The 22,359-nt window shown below is 38.8% G+C and overlaps 1 protein-coding gene across 4 annotated transcripts; it reads right to left on the bottom strand.

The window, feature by feature from the left end:
- Nucleotides 1-531: 531 nt before the first annotated feature.
- On the bottom strand, nt 532-17,088 carry FBXO30 (F-box protein 30). 4 transcript variants are annotated; one of them, XM_064486610.1, is made up of 4 exons: nt 16,886-17,085; nt 10,788-10,992; nt 6,807-8,853; nt 532-3,026 (listed from the first exon to the last, which is right to left on the bottom strand). In XM_064486610.1, the coding sequence occupies exons 3-4, from the start codon at nt 8,835-8,837 to the stop codon at nt 2,823-2,825; spliced, it is 2,235 nt and encodes a 744-aa protein (XP_064342680.1). In that variant the 5' UTR covers nt 8,838-8,853; nt 10,788-10,992; nt 16,886-17,085; the 3' UTR covers nt 532-2,822. The 4 variants fall into 4 exon arrangements, with proteins under 4 accessions (XP_064342680.1, XP_031312356.1, XP_064342679.1 ...); XM_031456496.2 differs by lacking the exon at nt 10,788-10,992 and having other exon boundaries at nt 17,008-17,088; XM_064486609.1 differs by lacking the exon at nt 10,788-10,992.
- Between the last annotated feature and the right edge of the window lie 5,271 nt (nt 17,089-22,359).

Below are 22,359 nucleotides of genomic sequence, written 5' to 3'. Positions count from 1 at the left end.
GTAGGGGAGAGGGCGAGGGGGGGGGGTTGAGATTAAGCTTACAGGCAATCCTGAGGAAGAAGGCAGCGAATAAAAGAGAATTCAGGTATTTGCCTCCTTTCTGACACTTGTTCTTACCTTGCTGGTTAGCAAAGACTAAGGAATCAACAAAGACTTCTCAAATGACAATTTACTTGGCCAACACACAAAACTTTTCATGCTTAAAAGTCTAGATAGATTGTTCCCATTACAAAGTTAAGAAAAATAATATTGCCAGAAACTTCAGCCTTTCAGAAATATCCCTAGGTGGGACTACTTTCAAGAAAACACTGAAGGGGCAGAGAAAGCTAGCTAATGAGATTTCCATATTAAAAAAAAAAATTCATGTTCACCAGTAAAACCTGGGTGAGCAATGATAATCAACAAGCAAGTCCTACAACATGCAGAAAATCCCCACTATAGAAACAATATGACTGTGTCTGGAATTTGTCAAACAAGGATTAGAATTTTATTTAAATGTTAAGTTTTTCATTTTTAAGTTACTGAGCCATATACAGGAAAATATTAATTTTATTAGAATCTGAACAAATGTTGCACAAAGAACACATTTTAACAAAATAGTATGGTGGCATAACAGCAACAACAACAACAAACTGTCAGAGATGTGTAAAAGAAATAAAAGGTGGAACATGTTAAATACCTCATGATCCAGTGTGGAGAACAAAAAGTCAAAACTTAAAGAACAAGGATTTTAAAAAGCACAACCATAAAACAAGTTAATGTTTGTGCTATCCTAACCAGACACATTCTTCAGCAAAACTTTAAAAGGCAGTTACAGTTTACAGTATTTGATACCTCATTTCTGACTTCTTCTCAGAGGCTGTTTATGTAATTCAATCTCTCAGTTGAAAAAGATAGTTTAAGCACTGAGAAGTAAGTATTCTACTAATTAAAATGACAAGTGAAGCAAAACAATTGATTAGTGTTTAATGCTATAGTTTTCAACTGTAACAAGGATTTGATCCAACCAAAACAAGTCTTAAGTAGTTCAGAATTCTTTCCTAATGCCCAAGGAACGCCTCTGCCCAGCCCGACTGCCATATATGGGAATCAAGAACCTAGTTAACAACAGAGCACTCTCAGGGACACATGTAGGAAGAGAAGACAAAGTAGAGGTTTGAAATTTTATAACAAGGTTAATTTGTCACCATTTCAGACTACCAAATGCCAGAAGTTACCTAAATTATTTAAGTACATGTTCCCATCCTTGCAATTTATTTCTTAATACTGACATATTCATTTTTTCAAACTGATCATATCAGGTTAATAATAGTATAAATCAATTTGAAAACTATAATAAAATAGTTCAAGAGTAGGTCTTTGAATATTTTTGTTATACTTTGATTTTTACACAAAGATGCAATTCTTACTTTTTGGTAGCAAAGTCTATGGAATATTAACCTGGAAATGTTTTAGAGATTGTCAGCCAAGACAGGTTTCTGCATTTCACGATTGTCATCTTACAAAGATATCAAGTGTCACACTTTTAAATGTCTTAAAACAACATAATTGTGGTTTTTAGAAACATCAAAAGGCAGTAATTTTAAATGCTTATGAAAAAAAGTTAAGCCCTTTACATTTTGATTATTTGAAATTTATTCACACAACATGCCCAATTCAAACTTAAAATGAGGTATTCAGTCGTCCCTCAATATCCACGGGAAAGTGGTTCCAGGACCCCCGTGTGGTACCAGAATTCACAGATGTTCAAGTCCCTTATATAAAATGGTGTAGTCTTTGCACATAACCGATGCACACCCTCCCATATACTTTAAATCATCTCTAGATTACTTAGAATACCTAATACAATGTCAATTTTATGTAAATAGTTGTAAATATAATGTAAGTGCTATGTAAATAGTTTAGGTGAGGGGCAAAGTCAAGTTTTGCTTTTTGAATTTTATGGAAAATTTTTTTCAAATTATTTTCCATCATGGTTGAATCCACGGATACTGAATTTGCAGATATGAAGGCCCGACTTTCTTTTCTTCTCTCTAAATATCAAATACGTAGCATATATAAAAAATACCATATACAGCTTCAAATTAAATAAATTCACAGGCTTTTTGTTTGATTTTGCTTTAACCTGTCATATAGCACGCTGCCTTGAGTCTTTGGATGTGGCATCTAACAAAAAAAAGCTGCATATGGTCACTCTCCGTAAGAGAGCTATAAATATGTAAGGTGAAAACACGTTTGTGGACTATTTTTAAAACATGATAAATGGCATTATCAAATATTACTCATGATTTTAAACATTATGTATATATGAGAGATCACCTACATATCAACAATTATATAAGGGAGCACTAGAAAATAAACTTTTATAATGGTCTTATGCAGTGTTTAAGCAATTCAAAGTTTTTATTTCAAAAGCCTATGATGTAAAAATCAGAATCAAAGTTTTGCTTTTTGAATGCATGGGTTGTAACCCACAGAAAAAATGAGGAAAACTGTTTGGTCAGGATCTTGTTAGTTTAAGAAGCAAAAAATTTAAGAACCAAAATATGCACACCATTAAAAATACTAATTCTAAAAATTATTAGCTAAAAATTAAATCACCCTGTCCAGCAAGTTCCAAAAAAATCACACATTTCAAACATTAAGGCAATTTTTTTCCAACTAAACAGTACTTTATAAAAATATATGTCACTTCAAAACGTTATATACACAGTGACAATAAATTTAGCTAGTTGTACTCTTTAATACATTAATAAAGTGTCACATACTACAAAGAAATCATACTAGGTGCTTGCATGGATGTGCAAGTGGAGTTACAGTTTCTAAAGTACAGGTTTTAAAACTGAGCGAAGTGACCGTCCTTCTTTAGTGAGTTCTCGTGTCACACACATACACGGCAATGGGATTGCTTCCTCACGTTTCTCTACAATATTGTAACTGCATTTCTTCAAGTGGTCAGCCATGCTTAAGATGTCAGCAAATTTCCATTCATTGACAGAACAAAATGCAGTACTGAATCGCCATACCTAAAAGAAAATTCTACTTCAGATTTAAACAAGCCAATTTACGAGAATCAAAACATACTTCTTGCTCTAACTGCATACATTTCTAACTGTCAGAGAAACACCCAATATAAAGCTTCAAGTAGTTAGCTACAAAGCTGAAAAGTAGTAATCCATTTGGATACAAATCTGTTTATCAAATAATCATAAAATAAATCACTTACTTGACATTATGATTTCAATAAAGGTAATAACCAAAAAGAAAAGACAAAACTCAACATTAAAAATCACATCCAACCTGGCTTATTAAGAATTTTTAAGAAATAATAACCTCATGAATTCAGAGCTACTTCCTAAAATAATATATATTGTACACTAGTCTTTCATCCTATCCAAATGTCTATATATACAGACCTATTTAGTCTGGAGATACTGACAATATGAGTGTTATTCTTTCCTCCAAGTTTTTCTCTCATTTCTATTATACCATTTAAAGTATACTTAAAATACTGTGCCAAGGTTGTTCTTCCTCCTATTTATAAGTAGTAAAGGCACTTAGTAATACTGAAGAATGTAAGGGCTTCAATTTTTTCAAAATGTTTCTGGAAACTTATATAGAAAGAGCTTTTTGTAAAATGAATCTTAGTTTAAATCTTAGTTTAAGTCGTAAAACGCATTTCTGGGGAAAATATTCATCTACCATCCTTGATCATGTGTCTGCCGATAAAATTAAGAACTACTTTCCCTTCTGCTCACTTAGCAGCTCCAAGCCCTGAAGCACCATCATCTCATTAGTCCAGCAGTGACTACTGCGGCCCCCTCTCACCTTCACAACTCAAAAATACACAGTTATCTGAATGTAGGTAGTAAACATGAACAGAGCAGGACAGGCCTAGGCATCCTAGCTCAGCTAATCAATGGGCAATTACCGAGAGAACACCGAATCCACGGCCCACAGCAGCAGCCGAGGATTTGAGGGGAAGCCCTCAGCACACACTAGAGCTCAGAACAGAACGGTACGAATTCTGGGTGGCCAGATGCCTTCAAATTCTGTGGGAACAAAATTACTTTTCAGCTGGCAGAAGTTACCATGGTTCAGCACGTAGGGCACTTCATCGCTACACTTCTTAGGTTCTATTAATTACCCCGCGTGGAGTCATCTCCCTGGAGTCAGTGAAGGCCTGCAGAGTAGCTATCAATACACATTATAGATTACAATTCCCCACACTCACGCAACTATGCTAAGAATTAGGAGTTTTTGTTAAGCTTCATGGAACAAATTAGCTGAAATATTCAATGGGGGAAGACAGCCTCCCTACTTCCACACAGTTAGTCTGGTGAACCAAAAAGTCAAGAAAAAATGGATCGCTCCCATCTCCTGATGACAAGATAGTAATGGGCCAACTTTGCATCCAAGTATCCGTCAAGTATTCACTTGGTGCCGCTATACGGCAGGTGCTATGCTAAGCAGCAGATACCTGGTTCTCAGCCTCACTTCTCAAGGAACTTACAGTCTGCTGAAAGGAACTGGCAATTCATAGGTGAATTTCAAAACAGGACGGTGAGTGCTCTAGTAGGGGCATACGGAGTAGGGGTACACAACAGAGCGCCACACGAACACAGAGCAGTGCGCCTCCCTAAAGGCTTCAGTGGGGCCAGAGAAGGCTTTCAAAGTAAGATCTGAAGAGTACGCAGGATATAGCAAGGAGATGACGATCACAAACTCCAGAAACAGTTTCCCTGGGTTTCAATCCATCAACTGGACAAGTTACTTAACCTCTCTAAACCTGTTTCTTCAACCATAAAATAGGGGCAGTAGATTAAATAAACAAAAGTAAAGTGCACAATGTCCAGCACATTGCAAATGTTCCAATGTAGGTACTAGGGACAGCATACTCAAAGACCTTAAGGCAAGGAAGAAAGTATCAGACAACTTTAAGTAAACTCTATGGCTGGGATATAAAGTGACAAAAGGAAACTGAAGTAAGGACAAGATTATGCAAAGTCCTACATGTTCCACTAAGGAGTCAACCTCTACCTGAGGGCAATGGACAGACATTTAAAAAGTTTTTAAGCACTACAGCATAAGAACTATATATAAGAAATTATTTATCACTCTACCTCTTCTATAGAGAATATATTGGAAAGGGACTCGGTCGGAAATAGAAACCCAGTTAGGAAGAGAGAGAGAACTCCAGGTGGGACCAACTAAGGAAACGGTGTAGAAACAGTAAAGCAAACCTGAGAGGTATGAAGAAGGGAGACAGCAGGACTTTGTGATTACCTGGATATGAAAAGAAAGACGAAAAGGGGGGGGATCCACCCTAACTCCCAAATTCCTAGTTCAGACAATGTGAGAGACGATAATGTCACCTTCTGAGATGAAAAGGGGTACAGAAGTGGAACAGGTTAGACATGTTGAGCTTGATGAAGCTGTGAGATAGTCAAGTGGAGATGTCCAGTAGGTGCATGTAGGTAATGGTCTAGGGTTCAGAGGAGAAAATGGCCAGATAAACACATGTGAGTAATCTGTATAAATGATGGCAATTTAAACTCCAAAAGTAGATTAGACTTTCTGCAGGAAAAGAATCCCCAGAAAATATATCACCTCAAAGGTCAATAATACTCGTGGGCAAGGACAAAAAGGGGCCATGCTCTGAGTGTCCCATCCCAAATGGCAAAGACATCAAATCATGTAGAAAATGAAAATACACACATAGCCACATATATACAGCAAGTATGAAACTTTCTGCCACCAGAATTCTCTTTTGGAAAAAAAAGATCATGAAATAATGAGTCTGTTCATTTACTGGTCAAAGCTCCAGGACAACACAGAAGTAGATGCAGAATTCTGAAAACCTGGAGCAAAGAGTAAAAATTAGAGAAAACCTAAGGGTGGTTAAAAAAAAAAAAAGAAAGGAAGGAAGTAGCCAGAAATTCGAACCCTGTGTGGCCAATGTGAAGTTCATCAAATATTTTTCCACCTTATAAAATCAGTTTCATAAAGTAAATGTTCTAAAATGAAAAAACACCTTCGATCAAAGATTTCTATTGGACAGTACCTCAAACAGAAGCTGGGCAAAAGATATCACAGGAGGAGAGTGGTGGAGCCAGGATTTGTTCTGAGATCTGCTTCAATCTCCAGCTCCAGCTTCCCATCTGCAGCACTCCCTTGTACTGTACTAAACTCGAGTCCTCACCAATATCAAACCCTGCAGCCCTCATCTCACTTCAGCCTAATACATTTCCATATCCATCCATTTATGTTCTCTAACCCCAAACACTCCACTGGTTCCTTACTAGCAGTAGTAGTTATAAACTTTTCTCATGTCTCCCTTTTTAAGTTGTACCTGAAACCACCAAGTTCTAAGAAGGAAACTGCTAACGGACAGAAACTGCCAATTACAAGCAATAAAAAAAAACCTCCTTGCTTCCTCCACTGTCCAATGTTTCAGATGGAGCCCAAATTAGAGGCTGGTTAACACAAACTCAAGCAAAGGGAGTTGTTACAGAAGTGAATGGGTGCAGGACCCCTCAACTGAAGAAACGGAGGTGGCCTCTGCCATGTGATACTAGAATCTAGTTCTAGGATATCTGTAGTAAACATGTGATTATGACCAACAATTCTAACTATCCTTGCTTTTTATTAATTATCATTATAAAAAAAGTTTGTCATTATACACTGAGTTAGTAAGCTTTAAGGATGGACAATTTCTCAACAAGATTAATTTTATTAATTCAGCAACATTACTTAGTGCCTATTACATGTCAAATAAGGGGTTGATGCAATTGAATTAAACCAACCTTTTCTTTTATCTGCCATGACGAATTTCCTTCTGGATACTTCTTTTTCCCCCACTGCAGTATGACCATTCCACGAGACTGAAGAAGGCTGCCACACACATCCCTCATTAACTTGGACACACAAGAGAGCTGGCATAAACTGAAACCATCAAGAAAGCCTGCAATATGTTGCAGGACCTCAAAAGGAAGACCACTTAGATGGTCACTATGTAATCCCAACACACAGTTTCTAGCAGGCTCTACTAATACTGTAGATACAGATGGCTGAACTCCAAATGACCTCAAATGGCGGTCATGTATAATCTTTGCTCCTTGTGTTGATGGACAAAATCTACGCTGAGAATAGGTACAACCATAATATGCTAAGGGACACCTCTGTTCCATCCAGCCATTGAGTCCAGCATGAATGTCACCATGCACATTCTTAAAATGTGAAGAAAATTCTTTTCTTCTAAATAACTGTCCACAAACAAATGTAAACATTGAACGTTGCTTGGGTTGGTACCTAGCGACACATTCCAATACTAAATCCAGCCCAAGTGTCTGAAAAGGACTTGGATTTGAAAGCTGTGGGTTGGCATGATCACAAGCTGAAGCTGAAGCTATTTCCCCAACCATTGTATTTGTCGCTAATATTGCCGATGGAAGTGAAAAAGTCTGAGTCCCAAAGTCAATGTGATAAACATCAACCATGCGACTATCAGATATACCCCTCCCACCCGGAGAATCTCCCAGACAAAACAGTAGTGCTGCTGTGATTAGATCTATTCCTTGGAGGCCCATTGGATCTTCTGCAACTTCCAAATCTGATGTATCTACTGCTTTATCTTCCTTTGGTTTAGACCAACATGAATTAGAAAGAAATTTGAATGAAGGAGGATGACTGAAAGACAAGACATCCACATTCCTCAGGTCCCCTAAGTCTACTTTTCTCCGACACAAATCTCCTTCATCATCATCTGCCATGAGGATATGCTGAACTGTGCCATTAGGCAAAGCATTAGATGGTATTACTTCCCTAAGTTGTGCTGCTACTGCAAGTGAACTAGAAGATTCTAAAGTACCATCGGATACTACACATTCTCCGTTTGTTAAGTTATTTTGTTTGGAGTCATCATGTAAATTCTGGTCTATGACCCCTGCACATATATTTTCCAAGGGAAAGCCATTACAGAGAGCAGGAGTGCCATAAGAACTGGCATCCAAGTCACATAAAAAATCACTTGAACCATTTTGTTCAAATTGGGCATTCTGACCGGTGCCGTTATGGTCAATTCCACCTACTGCTCCTATCTCATCCTCAAAAAGACGGTCCTGATCTTTCAAGTTTCTATTCTGTAAGTTTTCGCTGGCATTTTGTTCTTCATTCACTTCATTTGGAGAAGCACAAAGACTTGTACTTAACATGCCAATGTCTCTTGTGGCGGTATTCAGGATATCTAAAGCAGCAGCCAAACTTCTGGTTGTTTCAACAGTAGCTTGATAAAGTGCACCATAGGATTCTTCAGCAACAGGCACCAAACCATTAGGATGTGGTATTTCTGGGACACTTGATTTAATTGAGATTTGTTCTCTAGGTTCTGATACTTTATCAGTTGCTTTTGACATCATGGTGGCTACTTTGAGAGATTCTAAGAGCATCCTTTGGTCTTGAAGGGCCAAAGCCATATCTAGTTGTGCCACTTCATCCACATCTCTGCTTAGATTTTCATACGATTTTCGGTCTGCATAACTAACTGGCCATCGGTTCCACTCCATAGTACAGCACACCACACTTGCAGGACACGTTTCTAGATGTTCAGCAACTTTATTTCGAGCCATTGTAAACGGACATCCAAAGTCACTATTCAAGCAAGGCACTCGTTCAAATGGACACAGAAGTCGATGCTCATCAGCTTTACAAGAATGGAAAACTGCTCCACAAACCAATGGACAACCAATCAAGTCACAGGAAATGCCAGGCTCTGGTCTGGTCATACACCGTCTACTGACACAATTCACGCAGTGAGAATGCTGCAGCTCCTCCTCCATAATGGCCAGTCCAGCTCTGGTTATTGAGATGAAAAGAAATAAGAAGTTAGGCAAAAAGTGGCTGATTTTTAAAAACCGTTTAAGAATAAAAATCAAATCATGAAGGTATATTGGCTTATATTAGGATGAAATATATAAAATAAACATATTCAACATATTTATTTTATATATAATCAATTCATCTTGAAACAACTAAAGCACTTCAAGGAGCAATTCAAAAGTACATTTTAATATACCATATAACAATATGCCCAAAAGCCCTAACATTTCAAAATATAATATACTAAATATACTAAATTCTAGTATATTGTGTAATATATAAGTGCCAAAAACAAGTTAATGCATATTTAACTTATAGATCTCAGAGAATGCTTTATTTAGCTTTTCCTGTTTTAATTTTAACTACACTGATTATGATGTACCCACATTCCAGAGACCTCATCATATTCCTCAAAGAGAATAATCTGAACTTCATGAATATACTTAACTAAAACTTTATTAAAGTTTTCTTTGTATTCCCTCTAAATAAATTCATTTAAGATTTCACCTATTGATCTCTCCCTCTACATATGCCTTAATAAACTCTACAACAAATCAACAGAGTAAGCCTTAACTAAAACATACAGGGAATTTATCCAGAAAAGGCAACTTCTAGCTCCAGTTCTATAGCAGAGGGCAGATCACTTACTTCTGAGGGCCACGGTTCCCACTGGTTCATTACACACCCACTTACTGTTTAACTACCATGTACCAGGCACTGTGTTTGGTGTGGCAATATAAAGATTAGAAGACACAGTGACTCTTCTTAAGGAGCTACAGCAGGAGGTCACAGATGACAATACAATCATGTCACATTTTTGTATGATCAATATGACAGAGAAAAAAGTCAGTATGGTTATGGGATAGAAAAGAATTCGCAGTTGTCCTGAAAGATGAGAAGTCTTCAGCATTGGAGGGCAGGGTTAGAAAGGAAAGGAGGCATTTGTTGCTGAAATAACAGCATCTGCAAATACAGAAAAGCAAGAAGGCAAAACATGTTCCGGGAACCTCAAGTTTCCTAGCATCCCTGGATCACAAGGTGTAATTCAGGTAGCTATGCGAGATGAGGCTGGACAGGAATAAGGAAGTCATGAAAAATGAGCTATATGTTACTCTAAGGAGTTCAGACTTTGAGTAGTTAGAAGTCACTGAAGATTTTAATCAGAGAAATAGCAGGGATCACAGGTAACTAATGGTCTTTCCTGTTTTTACCAAGTAAAGTTTTACACAAAAAGAAGAGAAAGCATTGGTACAATGCATTGATTTAATCATCATAGCCAAGCCTATTCAATGTCTTTTTTTCTATAATCATCAACTTCTTTATTGGCTTGTTCCTACTAGCATCAAAAACTTAAAAGACTATTTTTCCTAAAAAACCTAAATAAAACAATATCCCCCCTTTGCTACATTTTTTTTTCCTATTCAGTCAAGCTTTCAAAAGAAAAACAAAAAACCAAAAAGCTCTTTTAAGTTCCCATATACTCATCAGCCCATTAATTTGGCTTTTTTTTTTTTTTTTTTTACCACCACTCATTAAAAACACTCTACTGAGATCCTCAGTGCTAAATCCAAAGGGCACTTCTTCCAGACCTCATCTTCCTTGGCCATTATATCATTTTGTTGACTAATCCTTCCTTTTTGAACTATTATCTTTCTTCGGTTTTTATGATCTCGCATTTCCCCTGGTGTCCCCCCTACCTCTTTGGTTATTCCTTACTCTTTTCTTCTAAAATATTACTCTTCCTTGGGGCTCCATATCATTTCTGGCTCATTCCATACATTCTCCCAGGGTGGTCTCAATTTCTCAAAAGCCTCAATTACCACTGCATGCTGAAAACTCAACTATACCTCCTGCCCAGAACCCTTGCCCAAGTTTCAGATCTCTACTCGAATACGGCACAGGCAACTCACCTCGACAGTTCCCAAATTAAATGAATAATAATTTTCTGGATAAGAAGCCGATTCTTATCCTATTTTCTTTAAGTGCAGAGAAGACTGATTGCTAGCTCTCTCACATATTCTCTTCCATAAATTCTATCTTGGTGCCAGGTGGCTAAGGTAAACTCATTACTCCTCAAATTGCTGTATCTTTTTCTCCAGTCCAGGCTTGATTTTCCTCAAATTCAAATAACAAAATGTACCTATTATTGATAGAACTTTTGTTAAGTAGAAAAAACCTGAGTTGATATTATGGTGCTTACTGATGATGCTAGGGAGTGGAAAAAAAACACGGTACACATTTAACAACAAAACTAGTATTTTTGAATTGTGCTTAAAAATTACAAATTATGAGTTAAATACCTCTGAATGTTTATCCCCACAAATTTTCTAACTAAGGACAGAACCTGTAAAATTAAAGACAGACATGCTAAAATGGTCAAAATAAAAGAAATGACAGACTAACAATGATATTTGTAAATTAAGGGAAGAGAAATTTTAATAAGAATTTAGACAAATTTTACTGAGTGATTAGATTGTGAAAACCAGCTGTAAGCTTTTCTATTTTGCAACTAGACTGAGTTCATCTCACAGGCTGAAGGTTATAAACTTCACTGTTACTAAGGGAGAAACCTAAAAATACAAGCGGTTCCAACAGAAGTGACCAATGCTCTCAGAACTCTGTAGGAACACTTTATGTTACATGCACATCACATGATCAAACCAGGCACAACACATCTCAAAACATCACTTAATTCAAAAGTGTTTAAAATAGCAACTGTTACAAACAACTGAGTTAAATGCAAAATAACAACTCTGAAAGGTAGAAGTAGAAGGCTTTCAAGGTTCAAAATAAATAACCTCTTCCACACCATTCCCCATCTGAGTAAAAGAAATGTTTTAAAAAATAAAAACAAAAACATCCACAGCAACAAGTCCACAGTATTTATTACATATTGAAGTAGACTTAAGAGAAGGAAAAGGGAACACTATGTACCTATTTTATCCTTCACATATAACATGTCACTTAATCCTCATAACAATCCAGAGGAAACTGAGGTACAGAAAGGCTTAGTGACTTACCCAAGGTCATCTACTTAGTCTAGGACTGAAATCTGTATCTGATCAATGTACATGGACAATAACAGATATCTTTACTTTAAAAAGTTTAAGAAAATAAGGCAGTATTTCAGTAACTGGTGATCCAATTTTAAGATGTTATTTAAGGAATGAAGGTTACACAACTTTGCTTGTAGTTTATTCCAAAACTTAATCACCCTTGTGGTCAAGAAAGTCTTTTTGGTCCTTTCTAATTATAATAGCACGTTGCTTTGAACATAAGTGTTTTAAATTATTTTAAAAATAACTTAAATTTATAGTGCTCAGTACAAATGTATGGAACAACACTACAAACTTAACCATTCCCAAAACAGCTATACAAAGAAAAAATAAAGTTTAATTCCATTTTACAATTAAATATATTAAGAAATAAGTTAAGAAAATGCACTAAACAATACCCAGAGTATTCTGGGGATAGAGCCCTCAGTTTCAGAATTCAAAATTTCCAGATCCATCCTCTTTCAAGATTGCTATTATCAAATTAAATATGCCTACATAAAGTATTTCACAATCACTCATAAATCCTATGAAACGGGTTTAAAATGTCAATCCCTGATTTATCAGTTGACCAATAACACAGCAGGCCCAGTAGAAAACATGTTGCTATGCTGAGGCTTCAAGTTCAAAATGAGCTTAATTTAAAATTCAGTATTAAGTTAAAAAAAAAAAACTCTTGAAAAAGAATCTTAACATTCCAAGTAACATCTCTATCTACACTTAAAGTTGAATGACTGGAAAAAGTTTCATTAGCCCAGAGAATATCTGTAAATGATTAAATGCTTTACAATAGTTTCCATTTTGTCTAACAGAAATTCTTGGCCAACTCATACTCTGTGGCTCACAAGCAATCCATAAAAGTAGTTTTAAGACATGGCATTTTCCCATACAATGAAATAATGCCTTGTCATTTAAGGCTATTTTTACACATAAAGACATGCCCTCAAAAAGCAATCTTTTATTTTTCCAAATTCATTAAAATACATAAGGAGATAAATACAGCATTGCAAATTCGCACGATTTTAAAACACACTACGTCAAGTCACCCAAATACTCAACACAGCTTGCTGCCTCAGGCTGTTCTTAACGTCTGCCTCCAAGACACACATACTCCTTTTTCTCCCCAGCAATTGCCTCAAATCTTTATTAGCTTAAATGTTACTTTTCCACACACTCAAAGGTAAGGTGTGGATCCCTTCTGTGCTCATTACACACTGCATTTTTCCTTGGTAACACTAGTCACAATTCAGAGTGAAACCATTACGCTGTTTAATATTTATCTTCCCGGGAAAACTATAAGCTCCACAAAGGAGGCAGGACCATCTCTGTCTCATTTATTCTTATGTTCCCTGTGTTCAAAACTATGCCTCAATCAGAGCCTCACCTGTTTAAAAAAAACACAAATGAAATTTTTATAAAACAAGAAATAACCAAGTGGATTCCAAAACAATTCTTGATTTCATGGAAAACTACATACTTCACGAATAGATAGAACCTTATAGATCTATTATTAGTCAACCAAATTGAGTCAAAATTACCTCACTATACCAGCTATAAAAAGTCAGACGTATTCAAACATTTATTATTAAGGTGTTCCAGGCATTATATATACAGTAAGCTAAACTGTCCATCAAAAAGTCCAATCAAAGGGAAAAAATTTTAAATTAATTTCAATCTTCCATTGTTTCAAAATCTTAAAAAATAATAATAAAAGGCACAGAAGGAAACATTTACCTGTATATTGTTCCACTATTTTAAGTCCTAAATCAACCCTGCAGTCTGGTTACAGGTTACTGACCATAGAGGCATCAGACTAAAGAAAAAAAGCAGAGGTGGAGGCGTCTGCACGTGTGCAGGTGTCTGCGTAGGTGCAGAGTGAGGAAAGGAAGCTCAAAAAAGGAAGTGGCATCAGCCTGCTTCCTTAATATTACAATACATTAGATAAAAAAGAATTCTACTTAATAAAATGTTGCCAAAATGGAACTATAGACAAACTTGTTCAATCAGTTAACCATTATTACAAGTAAGTCTACGAATGAAATTTCATATTCAGCAATCAGTTCTAACTCCTCCAGAGCAAGGCTCACCCTTCTTGTATAATTGGAGGCACTACTGCGTAGTAAATACAAACACGTGCTGAATGATTTACTGATCAGGTGCACTCAGTTTTAAAGACCATAATAGGGGGGTTGGGATATAGCTCAGTGGTAGAGCACATGCTTAGCATGCACAAGGTCCTGGGTTCAATCTCCAGGATCTCCATTAAAATGAAATTAAAATTAAAAAAATACATATATATATAAAGACCATACTAAATCTATAACCACTATTTTACTGGTTTCAAAAAGGGGGGTGGGGTGATTAGGCAAAATGGAAAATGCAAGATCATTAAACTCCCAACTCAAAGCACATACCCTACTGGTGAGTCCAAAATGTCTAAATGGGTTACATCAGTATACATTCTTTTGTTAAATTTTGGTTCTGACTTTTTATTTATAGAATGATGACCTAATTATATGGAATTTTGTTTTTACCCTTCCAGTTAAGATATAATCAAAACATACATCTTCTGTTTCTAAACATGGTCATGGGTAGCTTATTCCAAACTGAAAGTTCTAACTATCTGCCATTGTTCTCCACTAAATAAGCAAATGCAATTACTATAGACTTACAACCGAAATTAAGTAATAAATATTAATAAATATGTAATACTCATAGCAGAACCTATTTGAGCTGATACCCAGATAAAAATAATCCACCCAAATGGTGGAACTCAGCTTATTAAAATGGGCTGCATGGCATAGGGGAATGGGCTTTCAAGGAATCTCAGCTCTGTCATCTTGAGGCAATTACTGTACTGTGAAAACAACCTAGAACTCTTACACAGGTGGGTTATAATTACGAGTGTGTCCAGTAGCATACAAACGTATTCCACAGAAAACGGATGTACTTTATTTCACACTATGGCCACATGTACATGCACATACCTTTATATATAATCATTTTTATACCAGGTCATTTACACTTAAAGTAATCATATGAGGAACTATCTAATGCTAACTCATTACCAATTCATTAAAAAAAAAAATACCCTTTCTGTAAAAGCTTTTCACAGACTGGTTTTGAGGCATGCTTAGGTGCATTTACCTAGACACCTACAGTGTAAAAACCACTAGTCCAAGGCCAATCTCACGTATTTCATTAAAATCAATTTCAAATCAAATAATATTTTATAGAGCCTTCTGACTGAAGACTTTGACATCAACAAATTCTACATATACAATGTCATTCCACAGCATGCACTAACTCCTTTTAATGAAATAAGCAGTCATGGTAATTCAGATGATTTACCCAAAAACCATACAGAATAACATTAAGCTTATGCCATTAAAAGCCACATTTTAGTAACATATTGTATTAAATAGGAAACACATTAAACAATGCCTATTTTGGTGACCTTACAGTACTGTTCTAATTATATACATTATCTCAAAATATGTATTATTTTTCTTTAATAGCATATTTTTAGGAGACTGTATATTTTCTTTAAAAGTCTCCAAGGCCAAACATGCAGAAATACGGATTGAAATTAAATACCTAGTACATTTGGAATGCGTAAGTTTGCCTGTATCGGAAACTACAGTTCTCTGATAATACTCACAAAACTCCACCCACTAACATTTCCAAAATCACAAAAAATGCTATGTCACCGCATTAAAGTACCAAATAAAAACAAACTGGCGATTTAAAAAGTTAGCAAAACACCATGTTATCCCCAATTAAACTTCTGTAGTAAGAAACAATGACTAAGCGTAAAGAAAAGTGATTCAGCGAAAACTGCACACTGAAAAAACTGAACCCTTAGAAAAATCTTAAGCGTACATTTTATGCTACTCTTACCCTTTTGCCGAGTCAACAATGGGACTGCTTTGGAAAAGCTTAATAAGTATAAGCAAACGCAAAAATCTGTTAATTTATTTACTAAGTCTCTAAAGGATACAACACAGATTGAAATGTAGCAAATTAAAGTTTAGAAACCTCGGGCTTTTGGTATTTAAGGAGTTTTAAGTTAATCTAAACTATCAGAATGCCCATAAATAACTTCATCTTGGATCAGAGCCAACAAAGTAATTATGGAATAAAAGGTCAATTCCTTCCCAAGCATCTTTTATCTGAGCCTTACGACAAGGCTCAGAAAGAAAAACAAGTGACAGGGAGAAGGGAATGGAGTACTAGTACCATGGTAAACAACAAGCTGCTCCGTCTCTATTCTCTGAACACCCACGTTAAAAACGTACTCAAGGGGATTTGCTGTGAATCCAGCGTGCACTCTGTGGCCCCCTTCCAAGCAATGCACTTCCACGAGATACTTGTAAATGGTCATACCCCTCAGATCGATAAACTCGGGAAGTTTTTCTTTAATAAGGACTGAGGCTAAGACTAAGATCCTCTCACTTCCATGAATGGAAGAGTTACCAACTTCACTCATCCCGTGGAGACAGCCGATGATGCCTCCCAATCTTCCTTTAACCCATCTGTCCCCAAAGAACGCCAAGTTTCTAAACGGCAAAAGGAAAGAGAAGCCGGGTTTTCGAGGTTCTTAAGGTTTCCTAAGTCCAACTCCTGCTTCACCCCTCCGCAACCCACAGACGCGAGCCCCGGTGACACAGGGGCCGGTCCTCGGCGTTTGGGTCGCCATTTGCTGACCGCCTCCTCCGCTGGCCGGCAGGAGGCTGGGCGCGGACGCCCTCTGCGCCGGGACGGCCGGCCGGCCGGCTGAGAACCTGCGGGGCCGGCGCGAGGCCGTGTTTACTCCGCCCCAGGCCCGGCCCGCAGACCCCCCGGCCGCCTCCTCCCCGGCCGCGGGCCTCCCACCGCCCGGCCGCCGCCTCCGGCCCCGGCACGGCACGGCCCGGGCCGGGCCGGCCTCCCCCGCGAGCCTCCTCGACACTCACCGGCCGGCCCGGCCGAACCGCGGCCCAGGCCCTGGCTGCCGTGGCCGCCGTACCCGGCTGCTCCGCGCTGTCCCGGCGCCGCTCCGCGCCCCACACCCCCGTGCAGCCCGCCTCCTCCTTGCCTCTCTGCCCCGGCGGGCCGCCGCCTTTCTTCTCTACCTCCTGCTCCGGCTCCTCGGCCTCCACTCCAGCCGGCCGTGCTCTCCGCGCGCCCCGCCCCGCCCCGCCCAGCTCTGCCCCGCCCACCCGGCGGCCTCGGGGCGGTGGCAAGCCTGGCTGGGGGCGCGCACGCCGAGCTCGGCGGGGACGCGCACGCCGGGCATCGACTCCCCCGCCCCTCCTCCCCGGAAGCGACGTGGCGGAGAGTCAGGTCTGGAGAATTGTCGGCTCAGCCCGTCGGGTGCCAGGTTCCCATTGTACCCCAAGTGGCTCCTGCCCAACAAGTCTATCAAATCCTGTTCGATTTTAGAGTTTTGTTTTCCTGCAAGGCATCCTAGACATGTAGTTTTGGAATTGAGGAAACAGGCCCAAGTAGAGTGACTTGTTTACCTCCCTAAATTGTAGGACAAGCAAATCTCTTAACTGGGTGCAGCGGGCTTCCTATTAGGTCATATGTAGGAGGAACGGGGCAGCTTTCGTTGAACCTTTGATGATCAGGTCTTCCTGCTGGCTAACTCATTGTGCCCGTGTCCTGTGACTTAGTGCCTAGATTCTTGTAGGGTTCTACCTCCGCCGGGACTGAGCTCAGCCCTGCAGGATTCGGGCGTCGCGAATCTTTTCCGGAGCTCTGGCGCAGCAGCCCGCCAGGGTCTGCTTGTGTGAGCGACTGCGGTCCTCCACACAGACCATAGCAGCGAGGTTGTCACCGTAGGGAAAGGCGACCCGATATGGTTGGAAAGGTGGCTTGAAGGACTGAGGACTGAAAGAGTATCATACGGCCATGATCAAAGAATTGGCGCCCATACCCCCACTACTGCCACCACACCTGGGTCTACGCCAAGGAACAGAAGGGACAGTGATTCCGAGTGCTGGGTAGTAGGTGTCCCTCACCCCCTCCCCTCTACCCCAATGTCCGTCCTGTGGACTCCTGCCCGGTCCTAACACAAGAGAAGGGTAAAGAGAAGATGGCTGTAATCCTAGCCTTGCCGGTGGGAGCAGACAGGAAAACACGGTTTTGTAATCCTTTTTGTGACTAGGTGTTTACCCACAACTGATGAGTCTTGGGAAAGATAGATCACACATAGTTTGTCATGCTGAGAAATGGCTCTTAGGTTTTAAGATTTTAAAGAAAGATTAAAAAAAAAACTGAGAAAGAAACTTAAATTACTATCTTTTTATTTTGCTAAAAAAAGATGGTAAAAAAATTGTACTACTCATATGAGTGCCTCATTTCCTAAATGAAAGGAGATTTTAACACCAATTATTAGCAAGGACATAATCACCTACTAAAGGTTAGTTCTTTGAATAAATAAATTCAGCTTTTTGAAAAATTCAGTCTGTTTTTCTTATTTTGTCTAATTTGGCTGCAGATGGGCCACGTTCCTTCGTCCAGAGTTTGAGAGTCACTGTCCAGAGAACTAGACAGAATAGATAATGAAGCAGGCAGGTGACCCTGTTGGAGAAGGTTCAGGTACTACTACACTTGCCCTACTCTGATCACTGTCCCAGGCTGAGTCACAAGTCTTTCCCGTGCCTCAGCTGCCCTCCTATAAAATGAAGGGGCTAGAATAGATGATCTCTAAAGCCCTTTCCAGCTTTAAAAAATCTCATGATTCCATGTTTATACTTATTGATACCTGGGGCTTTCTAAGTCACCTAGCTGACACTGGGTCATCCCTCACCCCCTTAAGCTGAGTTATTCAGGCTATAAACCTCGCAGTCTTCTTTGCCCCCTCCATCTCAATAATTTTCCATATCCAAGCAATAAAAAATGAAATGAAATAAAAACCCCTTCTTCCCATTTTTCACAATTTTCCTGTTACCATCCTAGGCAAATTTGAACTTCTGCTGTTGCCTTACCAGTCTTTCCTCCTCCAGTGCTTCCTACCTCAAACATACCACCAGGATGTTTTTCCTAAGACATCCATTTCATCTTATCATTTCTCTATTCATATATCTATGATGGTTATCTAATGCTCATGGGGTAAAGTCTCAACTCCTGTCTTCAGTTGCTTGAAGAAAATCTTTCATTTTCACCTGATTAGTTTCCTTCTTTTCTCCATCAAACCCTATACACAGTTCAATTCTGAGTCACCTGTGCTCGTGCTCACGCCTGAACGTCCTCCCTCTTAGCTGTGCAGCTCGGATCCCGCGTCCTCCGTGAGGGCTTCTGTAGTACTGCCTACTTGCTGCACTTTGATGTGTGCTTCACACCACTGTTGCCTGTTTCACAGCTGTATGTCCACTTACAGATCATCTCCAAACCGAAGGAAGCGTGTTTTCCTGTTGTATCTCCCTTCAGTATCTAGCGTACCGCCATGTACGTTGTAGATGCTTAATGATCATTTGTCATTCCTGAAACAAAATGTCTGCTTTTCTCATTTCATCCTATTCCCATTTACATTTTCTGTCCCATGGTCCATTCCTCAAGGAACCTTTTCTTTTAAGAAGATGTATCTTAAACTTTAGTGACAAGCAGAGAGAATGCCAGGAATCACAGGTTTCCTCAGATATGCTCTTTTCTCTACCATACGTGTATTTAACATGGACTTGCAGAGCAAAGCTATTATCTGTGTGGCTTAACCACCCAGAGGCATGACAACAACCCTGGGAATTTAAAATAAAAAAGAAAGAAAAGGCAGTACTAAGTTCGATCTACCGACTGCCCTAAAAAAGGAGGGCCTTGCAGCCCCTCAGGTCACACGCTGCAGGCCGTCTTACAGAGGCTTAGACAAGGCATAGCTCCTAGTGGCTTTTTCTAGAGGCCATTCTCAAGGTGGGGAAGGTGTAGGAACCAAAAGATTAAAAATAACACCGGAAGTATAAGTACAAAGCCTGGACCCAGACTAGACTGTAAGAGAGAGAAGTGTCAGAAAATGCAAATTCACCAACCAGACAAATTGCTCGTCCCTTTGTTCAATGTCAGGCAAGTAGCATCACTGTTAAAGTAGGTTTTCTTTCCCAGTTAGACCAGCCTGCACTCAGGTAGCCCAGGGACCAAAGCAACAGACAAGTCAGGACTAAAGTTTAAGTCATGTGCTAATTAAGGAAAGCGTCATTGGCCTGAGACAAGTGTGAGAGGGTTGGGGCTGATTTGCAGCTGTGAAATCATGGGACAATCAGAATTACCAGCTGGACTGGGGTGGGGAATACCATTCCTCTTTTAGGATATGCTCCTAAGGAATTGTAAGAGAGAAAGAGCCGGCTTGAATCACCTAATTGCCAGAGGTTAGAATCTAATAGCTGTAATTATATTTCCTATGTAAAAGAATATGACAAATAATATACAATTATAAGGTAATTTATTTTTTAAATGTTTTTATTTTACATTTTTATTGAAGTATAATTTACAATATTGTGCTAATTTCAGGTGTCTAGCAAAGTGATTCAGTTTTTTTTCAGATTATTTCCATTATAGATTATTATGTTATTGAACATAGTTCTCTGTGCTGTACAGTAAATCCTTATTGCTCATTTATTTTATGTATAGTAGTTTGTATCTGTTAATCTGTAAACAACCTGTGAACTCTTCCATAAATATATTGATAGCTCTCCCACCAGCATATTTTTCTGAGTCTTTTGTATGTCATTTTCTTTTTTAAATTTATTTTTACATTTTAAATGGTAATTTAGAAACAGCCTGCCAAGAATAATGTTTGTAACCCCAAGTCAACCTTGCAGTTTTATATAAATAATCAAGGGAATATGAACCAAGGCAGCTTGGAATGTTGGGGAAAGGAGAAGACCCAGATTTTGTTCCTATGACCATGGACTTGTTATAGAACATTGTTAATATTATCTATCATGTGCATTTCAATGTTTCACAATTTGAATTATAATCAGATCCATTAATATAGTCCCTAGCATACAGAATATATGTCTATTGACCAGATAAAGGAACAAATGAATAATTCTACTTCCCAAAAGACTATTGAGTACCTCCAGTATGTTAATATTTATATTTTAGGTAGCTACCACTAGGTGGAACTAGTTTGTGCATGAGCAGATAACCAGGTGGCTTTCTCTCAGGTGAGGGTAACAATGATGCCTTAATCAACTGTTTACAAATGTATATGTAACTATTAATCTAACAGCACATCTTGGGGGTGATATTTAATTTTTATGTATAAATCTCATATTATTCAAAGAAATTTGATATAGATCAGACCAGTTTTAATTTACGCCACTATATGGACTCACTATTCAGTCCTCAGACTCACTGTGCTCTCTATTCAATTTCAATGATAGCAAAGTCTAATACAGACAAGCACATTGTTCCTAAGTTGTTATTTAGCTCTAGCCAATAGCTGTTATAACTTGAAAATGAAAGAAATTGGGTTACCACTTTTTTTTTTAAAGCTTCTGAAAATCTAAATAATTGGGTTAAAGTCACATAGTGTCGTTTTCATGATTTTTGAAGACCTGTGTGGGGAAGAAAACAACAATCACAAAAAGCCTCTGTCTTCAGCAACGCTTGTTTTAGTGACTCATCCAAAAGATGATAAAAGAGACGTGCATACTTGTTCTATGGTAGCCTAATTTCCAAACCATTTGAGTCTCACTTTCCTTTGAAACTATGTGTCCTGTACTCAAATGCTGGCTTAACTGTCTGTTACTTGTTAATCCTTGGGTGAGTGCTACAGAGTAAATGTCTGTGTCCCTCCAGCATTCATATATTGAAACATAACCCCCAAGGTGATGGTATTAGATGTTGGGGGAATTTATGAGGTGATTAAATCATGAGGACAGAACTCTCATAAGTGGGATTAGTGTTCTTGTAAAAGAGTCCCTACAGAGGTCTCCTTACTCCTTCCACCAAGTGAGGGTACAGGGAAGTGGGATCTGCCAGACATGGAATCTGCCAGAGCCATGATCTTGTACTTCCCAGCCTCTAGGACTGTGAGAAATAAATGCCTGCTACTTATAAGTCACTCAGTCTGTGGTATTTCATTATAGCAGCCCCGAAAGGCTAAGCAAGTAAGATATTTAGCCTCTCTGTAGGTGGCGCATAGACTCTAAGATGACCCCCAGTGACCCATGTCTCCTGGTATGCACACTTTTGTGTGACCGTCCCATAAGTGTGAGCAGGAGCTGTGACTTTCTTCTAACCAATAGAATATGTCAAAGGAATTGGTCTATCACTTCCCCAATGAGGTTGGAAAAGACTGTGACTTCTGTCTTATTGGCGGACTGTCCCCCTTGCTGGCTTTAATGAAACAGTTCATCACGTTGGGGAGGCCCATGTGGCATGGAACTGAGGGGATCCACTGGACAACAGCCAGCTAAGAACTGAGGACCTCAATTCAGTGTCTCAA

This window comes from Camelus dromedarius, chromosome 6, assembly GCF_036321535.1.
Source record: "Camelus dromedarius isolate mCamDro1 chromosome 6, mCamDro1.pat, whole genome shotgun sequence".
Classification (NCBI taxonomy): Eukaryota; Metazoa; Chordata; class Mammalia; order Artiodactyla; family Camelidae; genus Camelus; species Camelus dromedarius.
The sequence above is the reverse complement of the archived record's forward strand: the minus strand, read 5'-3'. Positions and strand labels throughout refer to the sequence as shown.

Excerpts from the sequence above, each read along its gene's own strand:
- FBXO30 (XM_031456496.2), bottom strand. The coding sequence starts at position 8,837 with ATGGAGGAGGAGCTGCAGCATTCTCACTGCGTGAATTGTGTCAGTAGA. Across the intron at positions 3,027-6,806 it reads CATGGCAGATAAAAGAAAAG|GTATGGCGATTCAGTACTGC; the intron begins GTTGGTTTAATT and ends ATTTTCTTTTAG.